The sequence below is a fragment of the Podarcis pityusensis genome (assembly GCF_964106645.2).
Source record: "Podarcis pityusensis genome assembly, chromosome: 12".
In the NCBI taxonomy this organism is placed as follows: Eukaryota; Metazoa; Chordata; class Lepidosauria; order Squamata; family Lacertidae; genus Podarcis; species Podarcis pityusensis.
In genome coordinates, this window is record NC_138037.1 from 1,815,522 (window position 1) to 1,836,454 (window position 20,933).

The window sequence follows — 20,933 nt, forward strand, 5'->3', positions numbered from 1 at the left end:
GAATCAGAGAAGGAGCAGGCCAGGGATGTGACCAGCTTATATAGGCTGCTCACCTTTACCTGGCTAGAGACAGTGGGAGTGGCTCTCCCAGGGAGGATTTCCTGTAGAGATCCAACTTCCCCCGTGTTTGCTTTTCTAGCAAACACACCTTGTTGGTTTGACTGCCTTGTAGACATCCCACCTGCTCTGTTGTGGCATGTCTCTGGTGTTACCTCGAAAGCAATTGGGTCCCATTAGTTTCAGCGCCCTGGTTCAAGCCACCATCCTTGGAGGAAGGATTTTGGGCTTGAGCCATGATGCAGCAGCATCGAGCCCCCCCCCCGCCCTGTAGACAAGACGGAGAACCTTTAAGCCGTGACTACCCCTCCAAAGCAATGACCCCAGCTCCCTGGGCTGCTCCCTCCCTTTCTCTTTCCCCAGGAGGAGGAGGTTGTCCGCGAGAGCCGCTTCTACTTCCGGGGCTACGGCCTGGGCCACTGCCTGCAGCACATGAAGGACGGTGGGGCAATGGAAAGTCTTGACATCTACAGGCCACCCCCTCCCACCTCGCTCCTGAGGGAGGATGAGATGCTCCGGAGGCGCTACCTGGACAGGGCCAAGCGCATCGACACCATCTCTCGGGCGGTCTTCCCCTTCACCTTCCTGGTCTTCAACATCTTCTACTGGGTGGTCTACAAAGTGCTTCGCTCAGAGGACGTCCACCAAGCCACGCCCTGAGCTCTTACCACGACTCGGAAGCCAAGCCACAAGGACCTTGGGAGCTGCATTCTGTCTGGCGTTCACCTTGCAAAGCATTGGGATGGTGACCTCTCTCCCCCCCATGCCCTTCGTGTTTCCTGGACACAAGTTTCCCAGTGCTGGCCAAGAAAGTTGGCGAGCTGTGCATGGCATGAGAAGGCCCAAAGCAGAGCTTGCTCCCACTTCTTCCTCCAGTACCTCCACCACCGGAGCATGGTGTTTAAGGGTGGGGCGTGTTTCTCAAAGTGCTGGCGTTCCTGCCCAAGGGATTTTAAGGTGCCCCCAGCCCGCTGGAGGTACCAGAGTTTCTACCCTAGACCTGTGTTGCTGTTCCTTTGCCCCAACAAAGAGGTGGGAGAGTCAGCGGGACCCAGTTTCCCAGCTCTGTAGCACAGTGTGCTGCCACCGCCACCCTTGCCATCTAACCCACCAATACGTAGCCAGCATGGTGCAACAGAGGATCTTTGAGCAGGGCATTTCCCAGTCACACAGCATGGTCCTTACATCAGCTGGGCTCCTGCCCTGCATTAGTAGCATGGATATGTCTTGCAAGCAACGTCACTTCCTGCCATCTCCCCAGCACCAACACCACCCATAGATCTGGAAGACCAACCAAACCAGCAGTGGTGCAGGGGGTGGGGGTGGGGGGACTGGGACATGGTGCAGATATGAAAGTCCTTAAGGACAAGGCAGGTGTGGTCAGTCCTTGATGGTCCAGAACCTGCCCAGAGATGGAGACAAAAGGAAGGCACAAGTAATGCAACTCTATCTCGCTGCGTGTGTGTTTATACTTTTTAGGAATGTTTAACTGCTGCTTGGATGGACTATGGGAGAAATGTTTTGGTGTCCTCATTCAACGCAGTTCAGTTCTTTTTTGGGGGGTGGGTAACATAGTTCTTATTCCTTTTCATCTTTAAGCTGTTTATCATGGTTGCATTGAGATATATCTTTGTTTACATTAGAGCATATGACATGCAACAATTACATAAAATTAAAACAACAATAAACACACAGACAAATGTTTCTGACAAGGTTGTGTCAAAGTGTATATAGCAAAAATATGACAATTACTACAGATATGAAATGGTGCAAAGTAACAGTGACAATAGGTAAGAGGAATTTTCTATCAATAACAATTAGAATTTATAGGAATTTATAAGAAAGGGTTAGGGGGAAAGTTAAAATATGTCCTTCATGCACGCTAGACTGTGCTGTAAACTTTGGGTACGGTTCTTCCATATGCCTCTTTATTTGTGTAATCAATAAAGTCACATCAGATTGCATAAAAATCATCATGATTCTTTTGCCCTCTTGCTACTTTTAATTTTTGTGGCAGTTTTTCCAATCCTGTTGTTTGCCGGATTGCATTAGACTATTGGTCCATAACCAACCATTATTTGTAATTATTTCCATGTCTTGGCAATGGTTGTTCTTGCAGCGGTTAATGGATGTGTTATGAGTTATTTGTTTCTAAGTTGCAACATATCGTGACTTACAAGATAAGTAGAGCCAGCCCTGGGGTCTGTCTGCCTTGTAATCAAAGATATGCTGGAGACACAGGGCAAGGGAGGGCGTTGCCTCAGGGTGTGTTTCCTGAAGGTTTCGGCTCTCCGCAAAACAGGGCTAGAATGAGACCATAATGAAGGAGAACACAAAAGCATAGGAATTCAGAATCCCACTCCCTTGGCACCTAACAGGGACAGTGTTGGCATGGGATGAGTTTTCCAGAGGAGAGTTCTCCTTGCCAGAATAAGGGAAAGCGAAGAAATGGAACGCTCCTAGGCCTATACTGACACCTAGGGACCATTGAGGGAAGTTTGCCTCAGCGCAGGACAATCTTCTTGAGAGCTCAGTACAGTGGTACCTTGGGTTACATACGCTTCAGGTTACATACGCTTCAGGTTACAGACTCCGCTAACCCAGAAATGGTGCTTCAGGTTAAGAACTTTGCTTCAGGATAAGAACAGAAATCGTGCTCCGGCAGCGTGGCAGCAGCGGGAGGCCCCATTAGCTAAAGTGGTGCTTCAGGTTAAGAACAGTTTCAGGTTAAGTACAGACCTCCGGAACGAATTAAGTACTTAACCCGAGGTACCACTGTATACGTTTATTTTAGACCGCACAGATTCTCCCCAACCAGGGGCATAGGAAGGGGGGTGCGGTGGTGTGGGCCGCCCCGGGTGTCACCACTGGGGGTGTGTGTGTGTGACAAAATGGCAAAAATACGTGTTTTTAAAATAAATTTTAAAAAATTAAAAAATTGGGCTCATGACACTTTTTTTTGGAAAAAATAATATTATTTAAAATGAGTTTGATAACTTCGCCTGACAATTAATTAACCTCAGCAAGTCAACACAATACATATTGAAACTTTTTAGTTCAGTCAACAAACGCAACAAAACACGGCTGAACTTGACGCTGTGTAGTGGAGAGCAAATGGACAAGGAAGGACAGGGGGTGTTTCTTTCCGCCGAAGTCTGTCTCTGCAGTTTGTACTCGAGCGAAACGTAAACAGCCGGTGACTCATCATCACTCAACCCGCAGCCAATCCTATCTGCACTGGGTACCACCTGACCTTGCTACGCCACTGTCCCCAATATTCCGCCTCCTCCACTGAAATACCCTTCGCAGGACTCCCTGTGGAGAGTGAAGGACCACAAGCCAGTTTGCTCAGCAGTGTTGATAAAACACACTTTTAATACCCCCCCCCCCATTCTTTTAAGGATCAAGGGAGATTGTTCTGTCTGTTGTCTCCTCCAGTCAAATCAAGGGGTCTCTTCAAAATCTGCCTGTGCCCAGGCCCAAATCTGCTTTGGGAGTGGATTGTGCCCAAGCCTTGGAAAATCCTAGGCAGCTGTCTCTTGGACCAGAAGTTGTTTCATCACTGGCAACCCCGCAAGTACTTTCCACCCCAAGTGAGCTTGTGTGTCACCTGGGCAGGCCCTCTCAACTAAGCATGGAAATGTGCTCCAGTTCACATTTAAAGGTGAACTAACCTAATTCACACTTTCTCAAACAGCGCGAAAACCAAAAGACAGCCATCTTTGGAATTCTCACTTCTTTGGATTTTGTAACCCAGTCCTCTAGCCAAATAATGTGCGTAAAAATGCACATGACAGGGCAAATAGTGCATATAAAAGTTTATACAGTGGTAACTTGGTTCTCAAATGCCTTGGTTCCCAAACACCAAAAACCTGGAAGTGTTTTTTTGGAACCCGAATGTCTGATGCAGCTGTTGGCTGTTGTTTCCGGGGCACCTGCACCACCAAGCCACATCCTGGTTTTTGAACATTTCAGAAGTCAAATGGACTTCCAGAACAGATTAAGTTCGAGAACCAAGGTACCACTGTATTTGGCACTTTTGTTTTGGCTATTTATTTTGCGTTTTTGTTTTTGAGGCTTTTTCGGTTAATTTGTTTTTGTGACTGTGTGGAACCCAGTTCAACTACTGATTGATTGATTGATTGTGTGACTGCGGAAATGGATAAAAGCCCCCCATTCAAACAACGACTATCATCAGTGCAGGTAAGAAATGTTTTAATTTTTTTTTATCATCTACAATACTGTCTTATACATTTTAATAGTACAATACATTGATTATTGCTTTCATTTTATGGATCAATTTTATGGTCTTGTTAGAGAGTAAAATTCATGTTAAATTGCTGTTTTAGGGGTTGTTATTAAAAGTCTGGAATGAATTAATCCTTTTTGCATTACTTCCTATGGGAAAGAGTGTCTTGGTTTTGGAACGCTTTGGTTTTGGAACGGATTTCCGGAACGGATTACGTTTGAGAACCAAGGTACCACTGTATTGTCAAAAATGGAATAGAGAAATGCATTATTTTAGGAGAAATTGCTTTGCAAGCTTGTACGTGTTAGACAAACTTTCATATAAATCTATGTATATTAGGAGTAAGTTGAACTAAGATGGGGTGAATTTTCAGCAGGACTTGAAACAAATATATACTCACAAATTGATGTGGAAATGTGGAGGACTGGACTTGAGAATCGAAAAATGAGAAATGAAGATAAACCAAAGTTTGCCCACCCCTAACCCCAACCTAAGCTATGGAATATAGTACAGTGCAGTGGGGTGTCATGTATTTATTTATTCTTATTTAGCAAGATACGCACACACATATATAATTTAAAATACTGATGAAAACAGACTTTAAAAACATTAAACATATCTGAATTATCAAGATATATCTACAAACCAATAGCTTTTTAAAAGCAATGTACCCAATGAAATTCCATGTCTCTGTAGGCTTGCCTGTGGAAAGGAAGTTTAAGCAACGTTTAAAAGAAGCCTGCCCAATGAAGGAGGGAGATCATGTGGCCCTTGCGCAGGGCCGTCTTAAGCATATCCGGCGCCGTGGTGCAAAGATCCCTCCCCGCCCCTTCCCCAGAGCTGTCGCCCTTTCCCCAAGCCTCTGCAGGGATCGCTCTCCTCCCGAGGAGGCTTGGGAAGGAAGCTGCACGTCCACCAGCCCTATGGTTGATGGGCACAGCTGGCAGGCGTGCAGGGAAAGGGCAGGCAAAGCCACGCAGCTCCCCCACTTGCTGGGGCGCCCCTGAGAGGCCGGTGCCCTGGCGCAATGAGCCACTAAGCCCAATGGGAAAGAGGGCGCTGCTCTTGTGAAAAGTCCCAGTTCCGGAGATGGGAGTCAGGCAGGCCAATCCGTCAAGTAAACTGATCCCAAGCTATTGAGGGCTTTGTATACTAATAGTCGCCCCTCTAATCTGGCTGAGTAGCAAACCAGAAGTGTAGACTGAAATGCTCTTTGATGGTGTTGAGGGGAAGGATGTAGAGAAACAAGCCTCTCCCTCTTCCTGTTGCTGGAGGAATCTCTGTGAAAACGAGACCTGTCATTGGGTATGTTTTTGCTAGAAAGAACTTAGTTGAACATTGAGGAAGTGAGCTTCCCCTGCCTCCGAAACCTTAAATCGGCTTGTTTCCTGTTTCGGTGAGAAAAAACACATAAAGCTGCAAGTAAGTTTCAAATGGAAGCGAGCGTGCAGATAGAGATATCCGCTCTGCCTGCACCTAACTTGTTGCACCCCAAAAACGAACAGTGTGGACAATGAAGTCCCCTCTCCACAGAGTCCTGGTGTTGCATCTGATAGGAATCTTCACAGGAGACAATCAGGTATGAAAAGGCACCTTGGAGGGTGGAGGAGGGGGCAAAGGTGGGCTTCAGTCCAGAATTCAATCTTAAATCTGGAGTTTGGGTTTCACCAGCCTCCTATTAACAGGACTGGAGGAACCAGTAGCTGTGGCCAGGAAGGCCAGATCTGGAAGATGAGAAGCCACCAGTGTTGCCTACAGGGTTTCAGGCAAGGGATTTCCCCAGCCCTTTCAGGAGATGCCCACCTGGGACCTTCTGCTCTAACACAGGGCTTTGGCCATTCCTCAGACTTGGTCCAGGCATTCTCCAAGGAGGTCAGTCACTGACTGATAACCTCCAGGGTCGAGGGTGCTATCCATTGGCAAGGGCTGGCTTTTGCAAGTATCTGATTGGTCAGTGGGCACTGTAGGTAACTGGATGCCAGACGAGATGGAGCCTGGAAAACATAAGAGCCTGCCTGTTGGATCAGGCCAGTGGCCCATCTAGTCCAGCATCTTGTCCACACAGCAGCCAACCAGATGGGAAGCCCACAAGCAGGGCATGAGTGCGAGAGAAACTGGTATTCAGAAGCATTACTGCGCACAGCTGTGGAGGCAGAGCAGAGCCATCATGGAGAGCCTTCTCTGCCCCCTAAAGATCCAGATCTTTACTGAAGAAGTTGTTCACAGTTCCACCCCCCCGCAACCCTCAACAACTAGGGGCAGAGGGATCAATGCCTTTGCATGGAGCTGGAGAAGTAGTCAGAAGGAAGGCTTGCTGAGAGCCCTAGAAGATACCAAGGGAAACATCGCTTCCTTGTTCTCAGTGCTAACTGGACACAATCCTACTTCCAGGAAGCCAGACCCTCTTCACTTTGGGCAAAGATATATTTTTGTTTTTTGCACATGTGCAGTTGGAAACAGCCTCAGCACACACCCCAAACAAGGAAAGGGGGCAGTTTGTAAAGAGGTCTCATTTCCTTTTTATTGTTTTCTTAGAGCAGGTAGTGATTTGGGGAACACCTTATTTATTCATAAAAAAATGTGCACTGCTTGATTTGTGAAAACTAAACAAACCTCAATGTGCTTTACAAAAAAAAAAAAAAAGAACAAAAACAACAATTTATTATCTATACCCCGCCCATTTGGCTCTGGGTGGCTCCCAACAGAATATTAAAAACACAACAAAACATCAAACATGAAAAACGTTCCCTGAACAGGGCTGCCTTCAGATGTCTTCTAAAAGTCAGGTAGTTGTTTATTTCCTTGACATCTGATGGGAGGGCGTTCCACAGGGCGGGCGCCACTACCAAGAAGGCCCTCTGCCTGGTTTTCTTATTAATAAGAAAAATCAACAATGTAAAACTTTCAAAAAAATTAAAACAACAATAGAGTAGAAACATTGAAGGACACTCCTTTTTTGGAGGTTTCATAGCAGAGGTTGGATGGCCGCTTGTCAGGGATGCTGTGTAACTTGACCTGTGGTAGGAGCCTCTATCGCAAAGTCTCACCTTCCCAGCCTCTTCGCATGCTAAGCTGCTTACCCATCTTGTTCTTTTCTGCTTGAGGTCTCCCATAGCTCCAGCCCAAGACAAGACCGTTTTTTAGGCAACGAGTTAACGCTTGACATGGCCCTGGATTCCTTCGATGACCAATACGAGGGCTGTGAACAGACGATGGAGAAGGAGATTGCATGGCTAAACCAAACCGAGCTCCTCAAAAACAAAATTTATGCCAACGCCTGGAAATTAGCAGCCAACTTGAGGGATGATAGCAAATGGCCCAGAAACCTCAAGCCAGAGTACGCTGCAGCAATCATGGCTTATACCCTTGAAGAACCCAAGTTGTATCCTGATTTCAACGCAGCTGTAAGAAAAGCTGGGGAATCCAAGGAACATTACCGGAATAATTTCAACTTCAAGACCTTCCACTTTCTCCTGACCAGAGCCCTTCAGGACCTGAGGACCTCCAACACCCCCAGCCCCCCCTGCTACGAGGTGTTTCGAGGGGTCAGAAATATCCACTTCAGCGCTACTGTTAAGGATACGATCCGTTTCGGGCAATTCACGTCCTCATCACGGCAAGAGAGGATTGCCCATGGTTTCGCTGCAGATCCTGAATCGAGAGTTGGACAGCCTGTGGCCAAAACCATCTTTGAGATTTACACTTGTCATGGGGTTCTCATCAGAGAATTTTCTGACATGCCCGTTGAGGACGAGGTTCTGATCCCACCTTATGAGCAGTTCAGGGTTGTAAGTTCCAGAAAGGATGTGGATGGTACAACCCGCATACAGCTCCGCTCTGCTGGGAAATTCAGCAAATACAACTGTGCTTATGCAAGTGGTAAGAACCCAAGGAATTACTCCTGGGATCAGAGAATAGCCAAGTTTCCTTCCTTCCTTCCTTCCTTCCTTCCTTCCTTCCTTCCTTCCTTTCCAAGAATGGAAGAGGGATAACTGTCATTAGTCATAGAGTAGACCTATAGATATCAGTAGATTTAAGTCAATTTATTTCATTGCTCCCACTCTGGATATGTCTAATGTTGGATGTCAACCCCTAATATAACGAAGTAAAAGCAGCATCAAACAGCAGAGTTAAAATTATAGTTACAAAGCAGAGGCAAAGAAAGCAAACTTCTAACAGGAAAATTATATACAGTAGTTGTTAAAACAAATTCATTGAAAGATGAACCCTGTCCGCCCAATAGCAGCTCATTTGTCTCATTTATTCACTACAAGTTAACTTCCTACCCAGATGCACTTTTTTGAAATGGTTCATCCACTTTCTCTTTTATTGTATTTCAACTTTGAATTTTCTTTTGTATTTGTTAGTTACTCTCCTTTTTATTGCAAATTAATACGATAATAAAAATCAATAAAGGAGAGTGAAAAGGGCATTTGTTTGTCACCAACAGGAAAAGGGTTCCTGGATTTATTACTTCTCCCTAATACAGAATGAGATGGGCATTGCAGGGTTGCCATATGTCCTCCTTTTCCAGGACACATCCTCTTTTTTGTGGGTAGAGAGCGATCCAGAGTTAAAACTTGAAGTTGGCAAATGTGTCCTCTACTTTGCTCTAGAAAGGTTCTTTTTAGAGGGCTAATGGTGCCCTATATCTGGGATGGGGGCCCTCAGGCCCAGGAGCTGAAGGAAGATGCCTCAGGACTCTCCCTTGGCCACAGCCCTTTGCCTCCTGGGCTCCACTCCTCGCTGGCTCAGCTCTGCAGCCTCCTCATGTACTTTTCACGGTGTGGAATGTGCTCATGGGGTGCAATAATGCCGAGAGAGATGGGGGTGGCGGTGGATGTCCCCTTTTGGAGCATGAAGGATAATAATACATGAACGACTAATGTTGTGGTTCTTGTTTTAGGTGGGAACTATGAGGACGATGCTGTGGACCAGGGGTCACCCAATGTTTTGGACCAGTGGGAACACTTTGAATTCTGAGAAAGTGCTATGGGTGCTGGTCACCAGAGACGCCAGCTTGTGAAAGCGACTGGAGGGGCCAACGTCATGTGTGCGACGGCACGACGTCAGGAGGAGCTGGGGGCAGAGCTGAACGCAGCAGCTGTGTGGCTTCAGTGGTCAGTGGCTCTGCCTCTCCTCCTCCCAGGGCCACCACCGACAGGAGGCTGCTTTGAACCTCCTTCCCCTCCACAGCAGGAAGAGGAGGAGCCAGAGGCCGGAGCTGGGCCACCCTTGGCTCCACACTCCGCCTCCATGCTTTCTGAATGTTAGCAGGGTGTCCATACCACCCATAATATGGAGGAGGGGGACAAAAGGTCTCGGCCCCCAGGAGCTGGTGCCCCTGCCAGTCACAAAATGGCTGCCTCGGGGATGTGGAGCAGGACAAAATCCTAGCCTATTAAAAGGTGGACACCAAATCGGGTTGGACACTGTTGAGTCGTGGGTTGACATAGCAGCCGGCACAGCGATTTCTTCAAGTAGCTCTTTATTATGGCAAGCTGGAATAGAACTGACTGCGAACAGCTCAGCTGGCCTGTATTTATAGGCAGCCGGCTGTCAACATTGTAACCACAACAGCCCAGAGTTCCCGCCTAAAATAACTGGCGCGGACCTGAGTGAAAACTATCTACAGACCTGAGTGAAAACTATATACAGTATCCCCCTGTTGGCCCAGGGTGAAACTACACTACATAACACCCCTCCCCACCGAGATAAGGCGTTAGTTACAATCGTAATGGTTTCCTTATATACAGCACTACGCGTAATGGTTCAATTAGGCACAAAAGCATATCGGTTACATTTCCCATACTTAGACCAACAGTGATACCTGTCCAACAACATAGTCCTTTAAATGAGTTGGGCGCTTGGAAACTCTGCCAGACCGCCGGGGGCTGGTAGCAAAGTCCGGAGGGCCACACAGTTCTCGCTGAGGCTGTGGTGCGACCCTAGGTGGCGTTGGAACCAACTCCCCTGGATCCGCTGCTGTGAGTGGAGCCTCCGCAAGTGGAGTGGTCTGAGTCTGTTCTGAAACGGCTTGGTTCGGCTCCACGCTGGCAGTTTGCGAGGGAGGTGTAGGTGGGGCCTCGCCATCTGTACGTGTCTCTTCTGGAGCCGCCAGCGCAGTTGGGGGCACCTCGGTAGTGTCCAAGTCCCCAACCCTGCGCCTAAGCTGGTCTATGTGCCGTCGCCACAAGCGTCCGTCTTCGAGTGCCACCTGGTACGAGCGAGGTCCAGTGACTCCCACTACTGTGGCTGGCACCCAAGGGATGTCCCCCACATAGTTCCGGGCAAAGACCTGGTTTCCTGGGACAAATGACCGTGGTGCGTTGGCACAGCCTGGGGGTTCAGCCACGGCAAAGTCTGGGTGTAGCCGGTCGAGCGGTGACCTGAGGCGGCGGCCCATAAGCAGTTCAGCAGGACTCCTCCCTGTGGCCGCGTGAGGGGTGATGTGTTGCACGAACAAGTATTCGGCGACCCGCTCATGCCAGTCTCCCCGGTCCAGGCGCGCCAGTGCCTCTTTTGTCGAGCGCACCATTCTTTCCGCTTGCCCGTTGCTGGATGGATGAAAGGGTGCCGTTAGGGCATGGCGGATGCCCAGTCCCAAAAGATATCGCTCAAACGTGCCTGACGTGAACTGCGGTCCATTGTCAGAGACAAGGACATCAGGACACCCATGCGTTGCAAACAGGCCTCGCAGCACCCGGATGACAGCTTCGGTAGTGGTGGAGGGCATCAGGGCGACCTCCAGCCATTTGGAATAGGCGTCCACCACTACCATAAAGGTCCGGCCGTGAAAGGGGCCAGCCAGATCGATGTGCACCCTCGACCAGGGTGTCTTTGGCGTCTCCCAGGTGTGTCCCTTAGCTGCCGGTGGTGCAGGCCTCGACTCCTGGCACGCTTGACAGGCGGACACCCAGGCAGTGATGGCATCGTCCATATTAGGCCACCAGACGTAACACCGAGCCAACGCCTTCATTTTGACAATTCCCGGGTGGCCAACGTGCAGAGCCTCCAGGACGCGCTGACGGAGTCCCTGGGGAATCACGACGCGGTCTCCCCACAGCAGGCAGCCGCGATGAGCTGAGAGTTCATGTTGTCTGGTTGCGAAGGGCTGGAACTCCGATGCAAAGGGCCCTTGTGGCCACCCCCTCCACACCCAGTTGAGCACCCGGCTGATGGTGCGATCCTGGGCAGATGCGGAGGCCACAGTGGCAGCCGATACAGGCGCTGCCGGAAGATCCTCAATCAGAAGGAGCGATGAAGCTGGAGCCGGGTCTTCCACAAATGCTGGAAGAGGGCAACGGCTGAGGGCGTCGGCATGGCCCATCGATTTCCCCGGGCGATGGATGAGCCGGTAGTGGTAGGCAGCCAGGAAAACAGTCCATCGCAGCATGCGTGGTGAGAGGACCGGTGGAGTTGGACGATCACCGGCGAGGAGGCCCAGGAGTGGCTTGTGGTCAGTGATGAGGTCAAAAGTCCTGCCATAGAGGTATTCATGGAACCTCTTCACTCCAGCCACAAGTGCCAATGCCTCCTTGTCGAGCTGGCTGTAATTCCGTTCCGTCGGAGATAGTGTCCTGGAAAAGTAGGCGAGCGGTGCTTCTCTTCCATCTGGAAAACGGTGACTAAGGACAGCCCCGATGCCAAAAGGTGAGGCGTCGCAGGCAAGGACCAGCGGCCTGGATTCACTGTACTGTACCAGCACACTGTCTGAAGAAAGGAGAGCCTTGACCGCGTTGAAGGCCGCCGTCTCCCGATGACCCCAGGCCCAAGGCGTCTTAGTGCTAAGGAGTCGGTGAAGAGGCTCAGCCACTGTGGCTTTGTGGGGCAGGAACATGTTATAAAAGTTCAGCAGCCCCAGGAATGCCTGCAACTCCGTTTTGTTCTTTGGAGTGGGGGCCTGCTGGATAGCGCGGATCTTGGATGTGGTTGGATGAAGACCGGAGGCATTGATAAGATAGCCCAGGAACTCTACCTGTGGAACGGCGATCTGGCACTTCTCCCTCTTTACCTTGAGCCCGGCCTCCTGGAACCTGGTCAGCACGGCACGGAGGCGCTCGAACAGCTGCTGGTGTGAGTCTGCAGACACCAAGACGTCATCAAAATATGGTACCACGCCTGGAAGCCCTTGCAGGAGACGCTCCATAAGGCTTTGGAAGATGCCAGGAGCCACACTCACCCCGAACTGCAACCGGCGGCAACGGAATGCCCCCCGGTGGGTGACGATCGTCTGGGCTTCAGCAGTGGCATCATCGACTGGCAGTTGTTGATAGGCTTGGGCAAGGTCCAGCTTAGCGAAGACCTTACCCTCACCCAGGGAATGCAGCAGGTGTTGGACAACAGGAACCGGATAAGCGTGCTGCTGAAGTGCCTTGTTGATCGTGCACTTGTAGTCAGCGCAGATTCTCACCGACCCATCTGGCTTGACAGGCGTGACGATGGGGGTTTCCCACTTTGCGTGGTCAACCGGCTCCAAAACTCCTTGGGCGATCAGTTTGTCCAGTTGTTCGTCCACCTTAGCCTTGAGAGCAAAGGGAACCCGGCGTGGCTTTAGCTTGATGGGGGCGACTTGTGGATCAAGGCTAAAGGAGATGGGCGTACCTGTATATTGGCCCAAGGTGCCGTCAAAAACCTCGGCAAAGTCTTTGACCAGACCCTCAGTCTCTGCATTAGAGATGCAGTTGATGCCGGTGACTTCCAGGCCAAGGGCATCAAACCAGTCTAGCCCTAGGAGGCTTGGCCGCTGACCTTCGACCACCACCAACCGGAGCAGGCCCGAAAAATCCTTGAAGGCGATCCGGAACCGGCCAACGCCTACCACGGGAATGTCGTTTCCCTGGTAGTCTCTCAGGTGTACGCGGTGAGAGTCGAGTTGCCTTTTGGACACTCTGGGTACCAGTCTTTTGATGGTGCTCCATGACACGATGGACAGGGCAGACCCGGTGTCGATCTCCATGTCACATGGAGCTCCTTCAATGAGCACCGTGACGTTCAGCTTGCGTCGCGTAGGCGAGTCGGTTTGGCCAATCGTGGTTCCAGACGGGCAGCGGCAGTTGGTGAGAGCGAAACAACTTTCCTTGGCAGACTGGAGTGAAGACTTGGACTTGCGAGTCGATGAAGGGGGGGTGTCAGACGGAGCCGATCGGCAGACCTTAGCGATGTGGCCCCTTCTGGAACACTTCCTACAGATGGCGTCTCTGAATCGACACTTGGCACGGGAATGGTTGCCTCCGCAGCCAGCACATTCCGGTTGGCCCTTGGACTTCTGTTGGAACTTCCTGCGCTCCCGCTTTGTCTGGTGCACGTCATCGTCTTCTCTGGAGGATGCCTCCTCACTGCTGGCCTCTTCATGATGCACCGGAACTGGCTCCCTAGCAAGACGCGGGCTGCTGGACTTGCGGATCTCCTGGGCGGAGCGTTCAGCAGCTTCTGAGGCCACAGCCTCCTCAATGGCTTTCTGTAGCGTGAGGTCTGGCTTGGCTAGGAGGCGCCGTTGCAGATGGATGTCCCGGACCCCGCAGACGATTCGATCCATCAGGGCATCGTCTAAGTCTCGGAACTCACAGTGCATTGCAGCCTGTCGCAGGGCGGTGGTGTAGTTGTTGATTGACTCCCCCTCTGCCTGGTTCCGGTGGTAGAACGCATGGCGGGCAGCAATCTTGGACGGCTTTGGTGCGTAGTGGTTGCGGAGCTTCTCTTGGATCGTGTCCCATGGTGTTGCCTGGACTGCTTCAGGCGCAACCAACGCTCGGGCCGTCTCAAACACCTCAGGCCCACAGAGGCTGAGGAATAGGCCCCGCTTCCGATCCTTTGATACTGCTGTCAGCTCGTTGGCTTGGAGGTAGCAGTCGAACCGAGCGAGGTAGGAGTCCCATGATTCAGAGGCTGGCGCAAACGGCAGTAGAGGCACAAGTGAAGCCATGATTCCGATGCCGGCGTGAAGGGCGATGGATGGAACACAGTGCTCTAGCCAGAACAGTCAGCTCTGAATTGGTTCTGCCCAGTGATTTCGCTCAGTGATTTCGCTCTGTGATTCAGCTCAGTGATTCAGCTCAGTTCAGAGGCTGGCCGCATCTGGCTGTGCTCTGATGTCCATCCATCCCATCCTCGTCGCCAGTGTTGAGTCGTGGGTTGACATAGCAGCCGGCACAGCGATTTCTTCAAGTAGCTCTTTATTATGGTAAGCTGGAATAGAACTGACTGCGAACAGCTCAGCCGGCCTGTATTTATAGGCAGCCGGCTGTCAACATTGTAACCACAACAGCCCAGAGTTCCCGCCTAAAATAACTGGCGCGGACCTGAGTGAAAACTATCTACAGACCTGAGTGAAAACTATATACAGTATCCCCCTGTTGGCCCAGGGTGAAACTACACTACATAACAGACACATACCACGTTGAGATCCAACACACACCCTGCTGTTAAAGACAAAAAGAGGACAATGGGAGCTAAGATGATCCCCAAATGTTTTCCATAAGCCAGGAAGGTGATAAATTTGGGGACACATTGATCTCTGTCCTTGTTTGGATGATGATCATCTGGGCATTTTGTGCAACGTTCTGCACGTGAGGAAGAGGGAAAGAGTGGCTTCACCATCACTTACCTCCAGAACCACCTGAGCTCAATTACATTATGAGAATATATGATGCTGTGGGGAAGGTCAGGAAATAAGAATTTTCAATAGGTAGAGAGAGGAAAAAAAATATTTAGTTCATTTTTTAAAAAAAAGTTTACCCTTGTTACTGCCTTTCCCTCAAGGAGACAGAGGTGGCGCACAAGGTTTTTCTCATTTTGATCAGCAAAGCAACATTGTGCTCTAGGCAATGACCTCTGCAAATCAGCTGCGTTGAAGGATTCCTGCCTAATCCTGAAGACATACCCCTTTACCTTTGCTTTGCTAATGCAAACAGTTTCCTATTGCTTCCATACAATGCTCCTAGTAGTTGTATTGCAAACATTTCCATATAAGGTATTGTTAGCGCTGTGCTTTTACTATGTAAAAAATTTGCCACTTTTCATCATTTGCCAGTTATTCTTCATAATTTTCTAAATCACTGCCTTTTTCATGTGGCTTGGTATAAAATAGCAAAAAGGAACGCGTTGTGAGCAGTGCAAGCTGAGTCCTCTCTCTGCTGATTTTGAACTCCAGAGATGGCTTCCTTGTGGTCATTTCTTTCAACTCACTTCCTGGAATTGAGGTGAAGAAAAATTGAGAAGCCAAGAAGGATCCAAATTCAGCAATTTATTCTGAATTCTCACAAAAAAGTATGAGTGAATTTCCACTATGAATTTGGGACAATAAATTCCCCCAAGGAACGCCCTCTCCCTTGCAGTTTCTCACCTTCCTGTGCCGAGAAGGTCCCTTCCGCACACAGAGAACAAGCAGAGCAGCAAACAGGCTTTGCTCCACAATGCTTAGTATTCATTTCATTGTCTTATTGCATTTACAGTAGTGCCTCGCAAGACGAAATTAATTCGTTCCGCAAGTCTCTTCGTCTTGCGAGTTTTTCGTCTTGCGATGCACGGTTTCCCATAGGAATGCACTGAAAATCAATTAATGCGTTCCTATGGAAACCGCCTTCAGACCAGGTCCGGGGACAGTCTGTCCCCGGACCTCTTCTGAAGGCTGGGGGAGGGGACAAGGGCTTTTCTTCCCACCCCCAGCATTTTAAAAAACCCCGGGACAGCGGAGGACTTCTCCGCTGTCCGGGGCGATCTTAAAATGCTGGCGGGCGGCATTTTAAAATCGCCCGGGACAGCGCAGGACTTCTCCGCTGTCCGGGGCGATGTAAAAGCCCCTGGGAAGGCAGGCAGGGGGGGACAAAGACTTTTGCCCCCCGCCCGCCTTCAGAAGAGGTCCTGGACCTCTTCTGAAGGCGGGCGGGGGGCGAAAGTCTTTGCTCCCCACCGCCTGCCTTCCAAAGCCGTCCGGGACAGCGGAGAAACGCGCTGCCTTTCTCCGCCCTCCCGGGAAGGCAGGCAGGGGGGAGCAAAGACTTTCGCCCCCCGTCCGCCTTCAGAAGAGGTCCTGGACCTCTTCTGAAGGCGGGCAGGGGGCGAAAGTCTTTGCTCCCCCCCGCCTGCCTTCAAAAGCCATCCGCAATAGCGGGAAGCGCTTCCCTGCTATCCCGGACTGCTTTTAAAATGCTGGCGGTGGGGAGCAAAGCCTTTCGGCCCCCGCCGGCCTTCCTGGACCTCTTCTGAAGGCCGGAGGGGGGGGAAAGGCTTTGCTCCCCACCACCAGCATTTAAAAGAGGTCCCCGGAGATTTCCCTATGGGCTTTCTTCTTGCGAAGCAAGCCCATAGGGAAATTCGTCTTGCGGGTTTTCCGTCTTGCGAGGCATTCGTCTTGCGAGGTACCACTGTATAGAGGTAAAGGGACCCTGACCAGTATGTCCAGTCGTGGCCGACTCTGGGGTTGCGGCGCTCATCTCACTTTATTGGCCGAGGGAGCCGGTGTACAGCTTCCGGGTCATGTGGCCAGCAGGACTAAGCCACTTCTGGCGAACCAGAGCAGTGCACGGAAACGCCGTTTACCTTCCTGCCGGAGCAGTACCTATTTATCTACTTGCACTTTGATGTGCTTTTGAACTGCTAGGTTGGCAGGAGCAGGGACCGAGCAATGGGAGCTCACCCTGTCACGGGGATTCGAACCGCCGACCTTCTGATCTGCAAGTTCTAGGCTCAGTGGTTTAACCCACAGCGCCACTCGCGTCCCTTATTGCATTTATATCCAAACCCTATTGTATTCTATCCATTGCACAACAAAGACTGGGAGATTCATGCTTCATTTCAGGAGCACACAGTCTTGACAGAATAAAACTGACTAAAAATGGATCACCCACCTCCCAAGTTTGTAAAATACTGTTAAGTTTTGCTGCAGTAGTTTTGACTGTTTCAAACGGGGGCTGTATAAAGCCCCCACTTGTTCTTCAGAAGGAAAAATGAGGGTCAAGGAGGGGTTTTTTTTGTTTTTGTTTTTAACCAAGGATGACCACTGGGTAGAAAACCGGTAGCTAAACAGGTAGTTAAACAGCCATTTGAGTCTAGGTGGGGAAGCACCAAGCACCTCAATATATCAATATATCTTTACTTACAAATGAGGCCTGGTGGGTTGAAGGGGTGTGTGTGTGTGTGTGTGTGAGAGAGAGAGAGAGAGAGAGAGAGAGAGAGAGAGAACAGAGTAATAATAAATAAAATCCCTGAACCTTGGAAATGGCCAGAGTTTCATGCCATCCTCACTTCCCTCCTGCAAGTGGGATGATTCAGAGCATCCTTTGGACCCCTGAACAGATTCCTTTGCATTACTGTGTCACCACCTTCAAAAAACAACACAGAAGGAGGAATAAGGAAATATCTTACTAAGGGAGACCCAGGAAATGAGGAAACAGAAGAGGCAGGTAGGGAATCTTTTGTTGGAGAGCGCTCTGGGCTATCTGCAGCCCCCGGATCTCCAAGCGTCCTCCGGTGAGCACAGCTCTGGAAAAGGGCTCCCCTTCTTCTCCAGGGCGCTCCAGCAACATAAACCAACTTGATTTATGCACACTAATCTTCTGGCATTGCACAGCAAGAAGAATGAACCATCCGTAGATCTAAACTCCCAAATATGGGAGCGGAGCAACCTCTATGGGTTTCCTCGGGAGCAGCGTCCCCGGAATCTCAACCACGAAGTTTTGGAGCCCAAAAAAGAAACGAAGGAGAAAGTGAGCGACACGCAGTTCCTTTCGGGGCCGCGGGAGGCAGACGCAAACGCGCGGCGCAACAGAGATGGCACTTTCGGTTTCGTTTCCATCCACCCGGACGGAGCTTTTGCGCACCAGCTGGGCGGGCGGGGAGGGGCGCAGGGGGGCTCGGCAGCGGCTCTCCAGGCCCCACCATCCCCGCTTTGTCTCCCGGTCCTCGCGCATCACGCGGGGAGACTCGCGCAAGAGGACAGCGCGGGCTGGGCGTGAGGAGTCCTGCTGCCCTGGGCAGGCTTCGTGCTAGGAGGAGGGACCTCGGACGGATGGACTTGGCATCGCCCATGGGCCCCGATCCCCCTTCCCTCTTGCAAGCTGAACGGGGACAGCGCAAGGCGCTCCCCACGCCCGGTCTCCCCGGGTCTCACCTCTGGCCAGGGAATCAGGAGGGAGATGCGCGCCACGGCAGCGCGCTCAGCTGAGCTTCCAGGAACCCGCCGCGCTCCCCGCCCTCCTGAAGGGCGTCTGGGAACAAAAGGAGGCGCGATCGTGGGATGCTGAGCTCCGCGTCCATCCACCTTCAAGGCTGAGAGATTCTGGCACAGTGCCGCGTTTACGTATAAGCTCAACAAGCCATAGCTCAGGGCCCCACTCTCTTGGGGGGGGGGAATTAAAGGATGCACATTTCCGAAATATAAGATAAAAAACAAAATAAAACTTACATACAGCAACAGTGTTTGTGTGTTGTGTAGACTCTTATGATGTAAGTCAGGGGCCCCGCCTGCTCGCCTGCTCCCTCAAATATCCCTGCTTTGCTCCTTTCTATATATAGGGTGCCTACATCCTGCTATTTAATTAATAGTAGTTTGCATCATATATTTACACCTATTATTATTTCATGCTATAGCAAGTTTCTGGAGACTAGATGATGAGTCTTTGTAAATGGTGTTTCTAAAGGAACTTTTGTTATTCCCAAATGCCAATGTGTTTGCATTATTAAGTTCATTATGAATAAATCATTTTAAGTTAGAGCTTAATAATTATTTCACTATTAATATACTTCTTAATTGTATTTCACTATTAATATACTTCTTAATTGTATTTCACTATTAATATACTTCTTAATTGTATTTCAGTTCAACAATTACTTTGAAAACTCCCCACGTATTTTGTTATGTGCAAATGGCTTTAGATACCTGTGAGGTCCATAAATTACCATATAGCATATATTCAACACAAAAAACAGTGACCATTTGTTGTTGACAAAGGACAGCTGGATATAGAAAGGGTCCCATTACCTTCAGGAGCTGAGGGCCTCTTCAAACCTCAATCTAGCCCTGTTCTGGCGCACGCAAAATGCATTGTGGGTGGGCAGCTCATGCCTGGAAAGGGGCCATTTCCCCAGCCCCCCCCCCCCAAAGTGAGCCTGAAAGATCCGACTTCTGGAGGAGAAATGCCCCTGCGAAGTGTGGAGTATGGGCTTGTCTCTGACGCCCTGTTGTCATGCAACTTGCACTTTCCTGCAAGCAGGTCAGACAGAATGCTTGGACAGCGAGCCGGTGTTTGAAACTCACATTTTGCGACACTTCATTCAAACAGCGAGCAGTTTCTGACCTCTGGGCGCAGTACTGATTTCAGATTAAAACTGCAGAGCAGAAGTAAAGGAGGACCTTTTTCTGCCTCCCGACTTCCAGCTACTCTCTGAAGAATAGACCCTCTTACGAATATTAGTGGGGTGGGCAGGGGAAGGACTAGACCATGTGAAAAATGAAGATAATATTTTAGCCGCAGTCTATTCCTTTTCAGCTTTGTATTCTTGTTATTAAAAAAGCGCACCTAGACATTCCGTTGTTGCTCCCATAACCTCGGTTTAAGGTGCCATTGAGTTCCTAGCTTTCATTTCTCAGTTTCTAACATTGCTGGAAGCGACCTTGGAGTCATTATGGATGGACAGTTCTTTGCCTCTCTGCTTCTACCAGGGAGGAGTTTCTGGAACAGCTGAGATGCATGTGAAGGGAACCAAACTTAGAATCACATTCTAATATCTGAGCAACTAGAGAATTCATGCAGCTTGATGAACGGAAAATATTCAAATTTAGTACAAACAGTCTGTAGCAAAACCATCTTCTGTCACTGCTGTTACCACCAAATATGACATGAATATATGGCTCCCACCATATATTTCAAAATACCAGTAAACCCCAGTTCACCCATCAGCCCCTAGGGTAATTTCCAAGGTAATTTTACCAACCACAATGCTTGGTAAAAAGGGAAGTGGCCTACATATAGAGAAGGAAAATGGAAATTAAAAGATTATGAGGAAATTAAAGACCATTTTTAGAGTTGGCTGTGTTACAGACAATTACATGAGATGTATAAGGAAGATAATAAAAAAGGGTTTAGTTATACAATCTCTAGATTTCAAAAGGTGGTTATAGAAAAAGATGCGAAGAAAGCATATAGTATTCTGCTAGAATGGGAAACAAAAGATGAGGAGGTCAAATCAGTTATGATCAAATGGGCACAAGATATAGGACACAATATACAATTTGAGGATTGGGAAAAGCTGTGGAAAGTGGATTTGAAATTCACTCCACACCAGTACAAATAACAAAAATGTACAAAACCGGGTCAAATATATGTTGGAAATGTAAAGAAAAAGAAGGTACTATGTATCATATGTGGTGGGAATGTAGAGAAGTTTTAAAAAATTGGGAAATGATATATAATGAATTGAAAAAAATGTTTAAAATGACATTTGTAAAGAAACCAGAAGCATTTTTGTTAGGGATTTTAGGACGAGGCCTGCCAAGAAAAACAAAGAATTTATTTATGTATGCCACAACAGCGGCAAGAGTCTTGTTAGCACAAGGATGGAAGAAGGAGGAAATCCCAACGAAAGAACAATGGCAAGAAAAACTGATGAGTTATGCAGTTGGCAAAGT

The 20,933-nt window shown here is 49.3% G+C and overlaps 2 protein-coding genes and 2 long non-coding RNA genes across 6 annotated transcripts in view; 3 read left to right on the forward strand and 1 right to left on the reverse strand.

Annotated features, from left to right (window-relative positions):
- Positions 1-1,481, forward strand: part of LOC308459819 (glycine receptor subunit alpha-4) — a 30,007-nt gene extending 28,526 nt beyond the window's left edge. For both annotated transcript variants that reach the window (XM_080975541.1, XM_080975542.1), the window contains one exon: positions 421-1,481. In XM_080975541.1, the coding sequence (XP_080831667.1) occupies positions 421-717 (297 nt within the window). In that variant the 3' untranslated portion in view covers positions 718-1,481. The remainder of the gene's footprint in view (positions 1-420) is intronic.
- Positions 1-20,933, forward strand: part of LOC308459851 — a 117,566-nt gene that overhangs the window by 86,373 nt on the left and 10,260 nt on the right. The gene's annotated exons all lie outside the window — the stretch shown is intronic.
- On the reverse strand, positions 1,371-7,508 carry LOC308459861. The gene is made up of 2 exons (XR_013978348.1): positions 7,387-7,508; positions 1,371-1,459 (listed from the first exon to the last, which is right to left on the reverse strand). It is a non-coding gene; the product is annotated as an uncharacterized lncRNA (long non-coding RNA).
- On the forward strand, positions 5,322-9,733 carry LOC308459832 (erythroblast NAD(P)(+)--arginine ADP-ribosyltransferase-like). 2 transcript variants are annotated; one of them, XM_080975565.1, is made up of 3 exons: positions 5,322-5,885; positions 7,411-8,178; positions 9,213-9,733. In XM_080975565.1, exons 1-3 carry the CDS (start codon positions 5,820-5,822, stop codon positions 9,330-9,332), a joined length of 954 nt encoding a protein of 317 aa, XP_080831691.1. In that variant the 5' UTR covers positions 5,322-5,819; the 3' UTR covers positions 9,333-9,733. The 2 variants fall into 2 exon arrangements, with proteins under 2 accessions (XP_080831691.1, XP_080831692.1); XM_080975566.1 differs by having other exon boundaries at positions 5,324-5,885; positions 7,411-8,185.

Coding starts and splice junctions, on each gene's coding strand:
- LOC308459832 (XM_080975565.1), top strand. CDS start 5,820: ATGAAGTCCCCTCTCCACAGAGTCCTGGTGTTGCATCTGATAGGAATC. Junction 5,886..7,410: donor TCTTCACAGGAGACAATCAG/GTATGAAAAGGC, acceptor TTTCTGCTTGAG/GTCTCCCATAGCTCCAGCCC. Junction 8,179..9,212: donor GCAAATACAACTGTGCTTAT/GCAAGTGGTAAG, acceptor TTCTTGTTTTAG/GTGGGAACTATGAGGACGAT.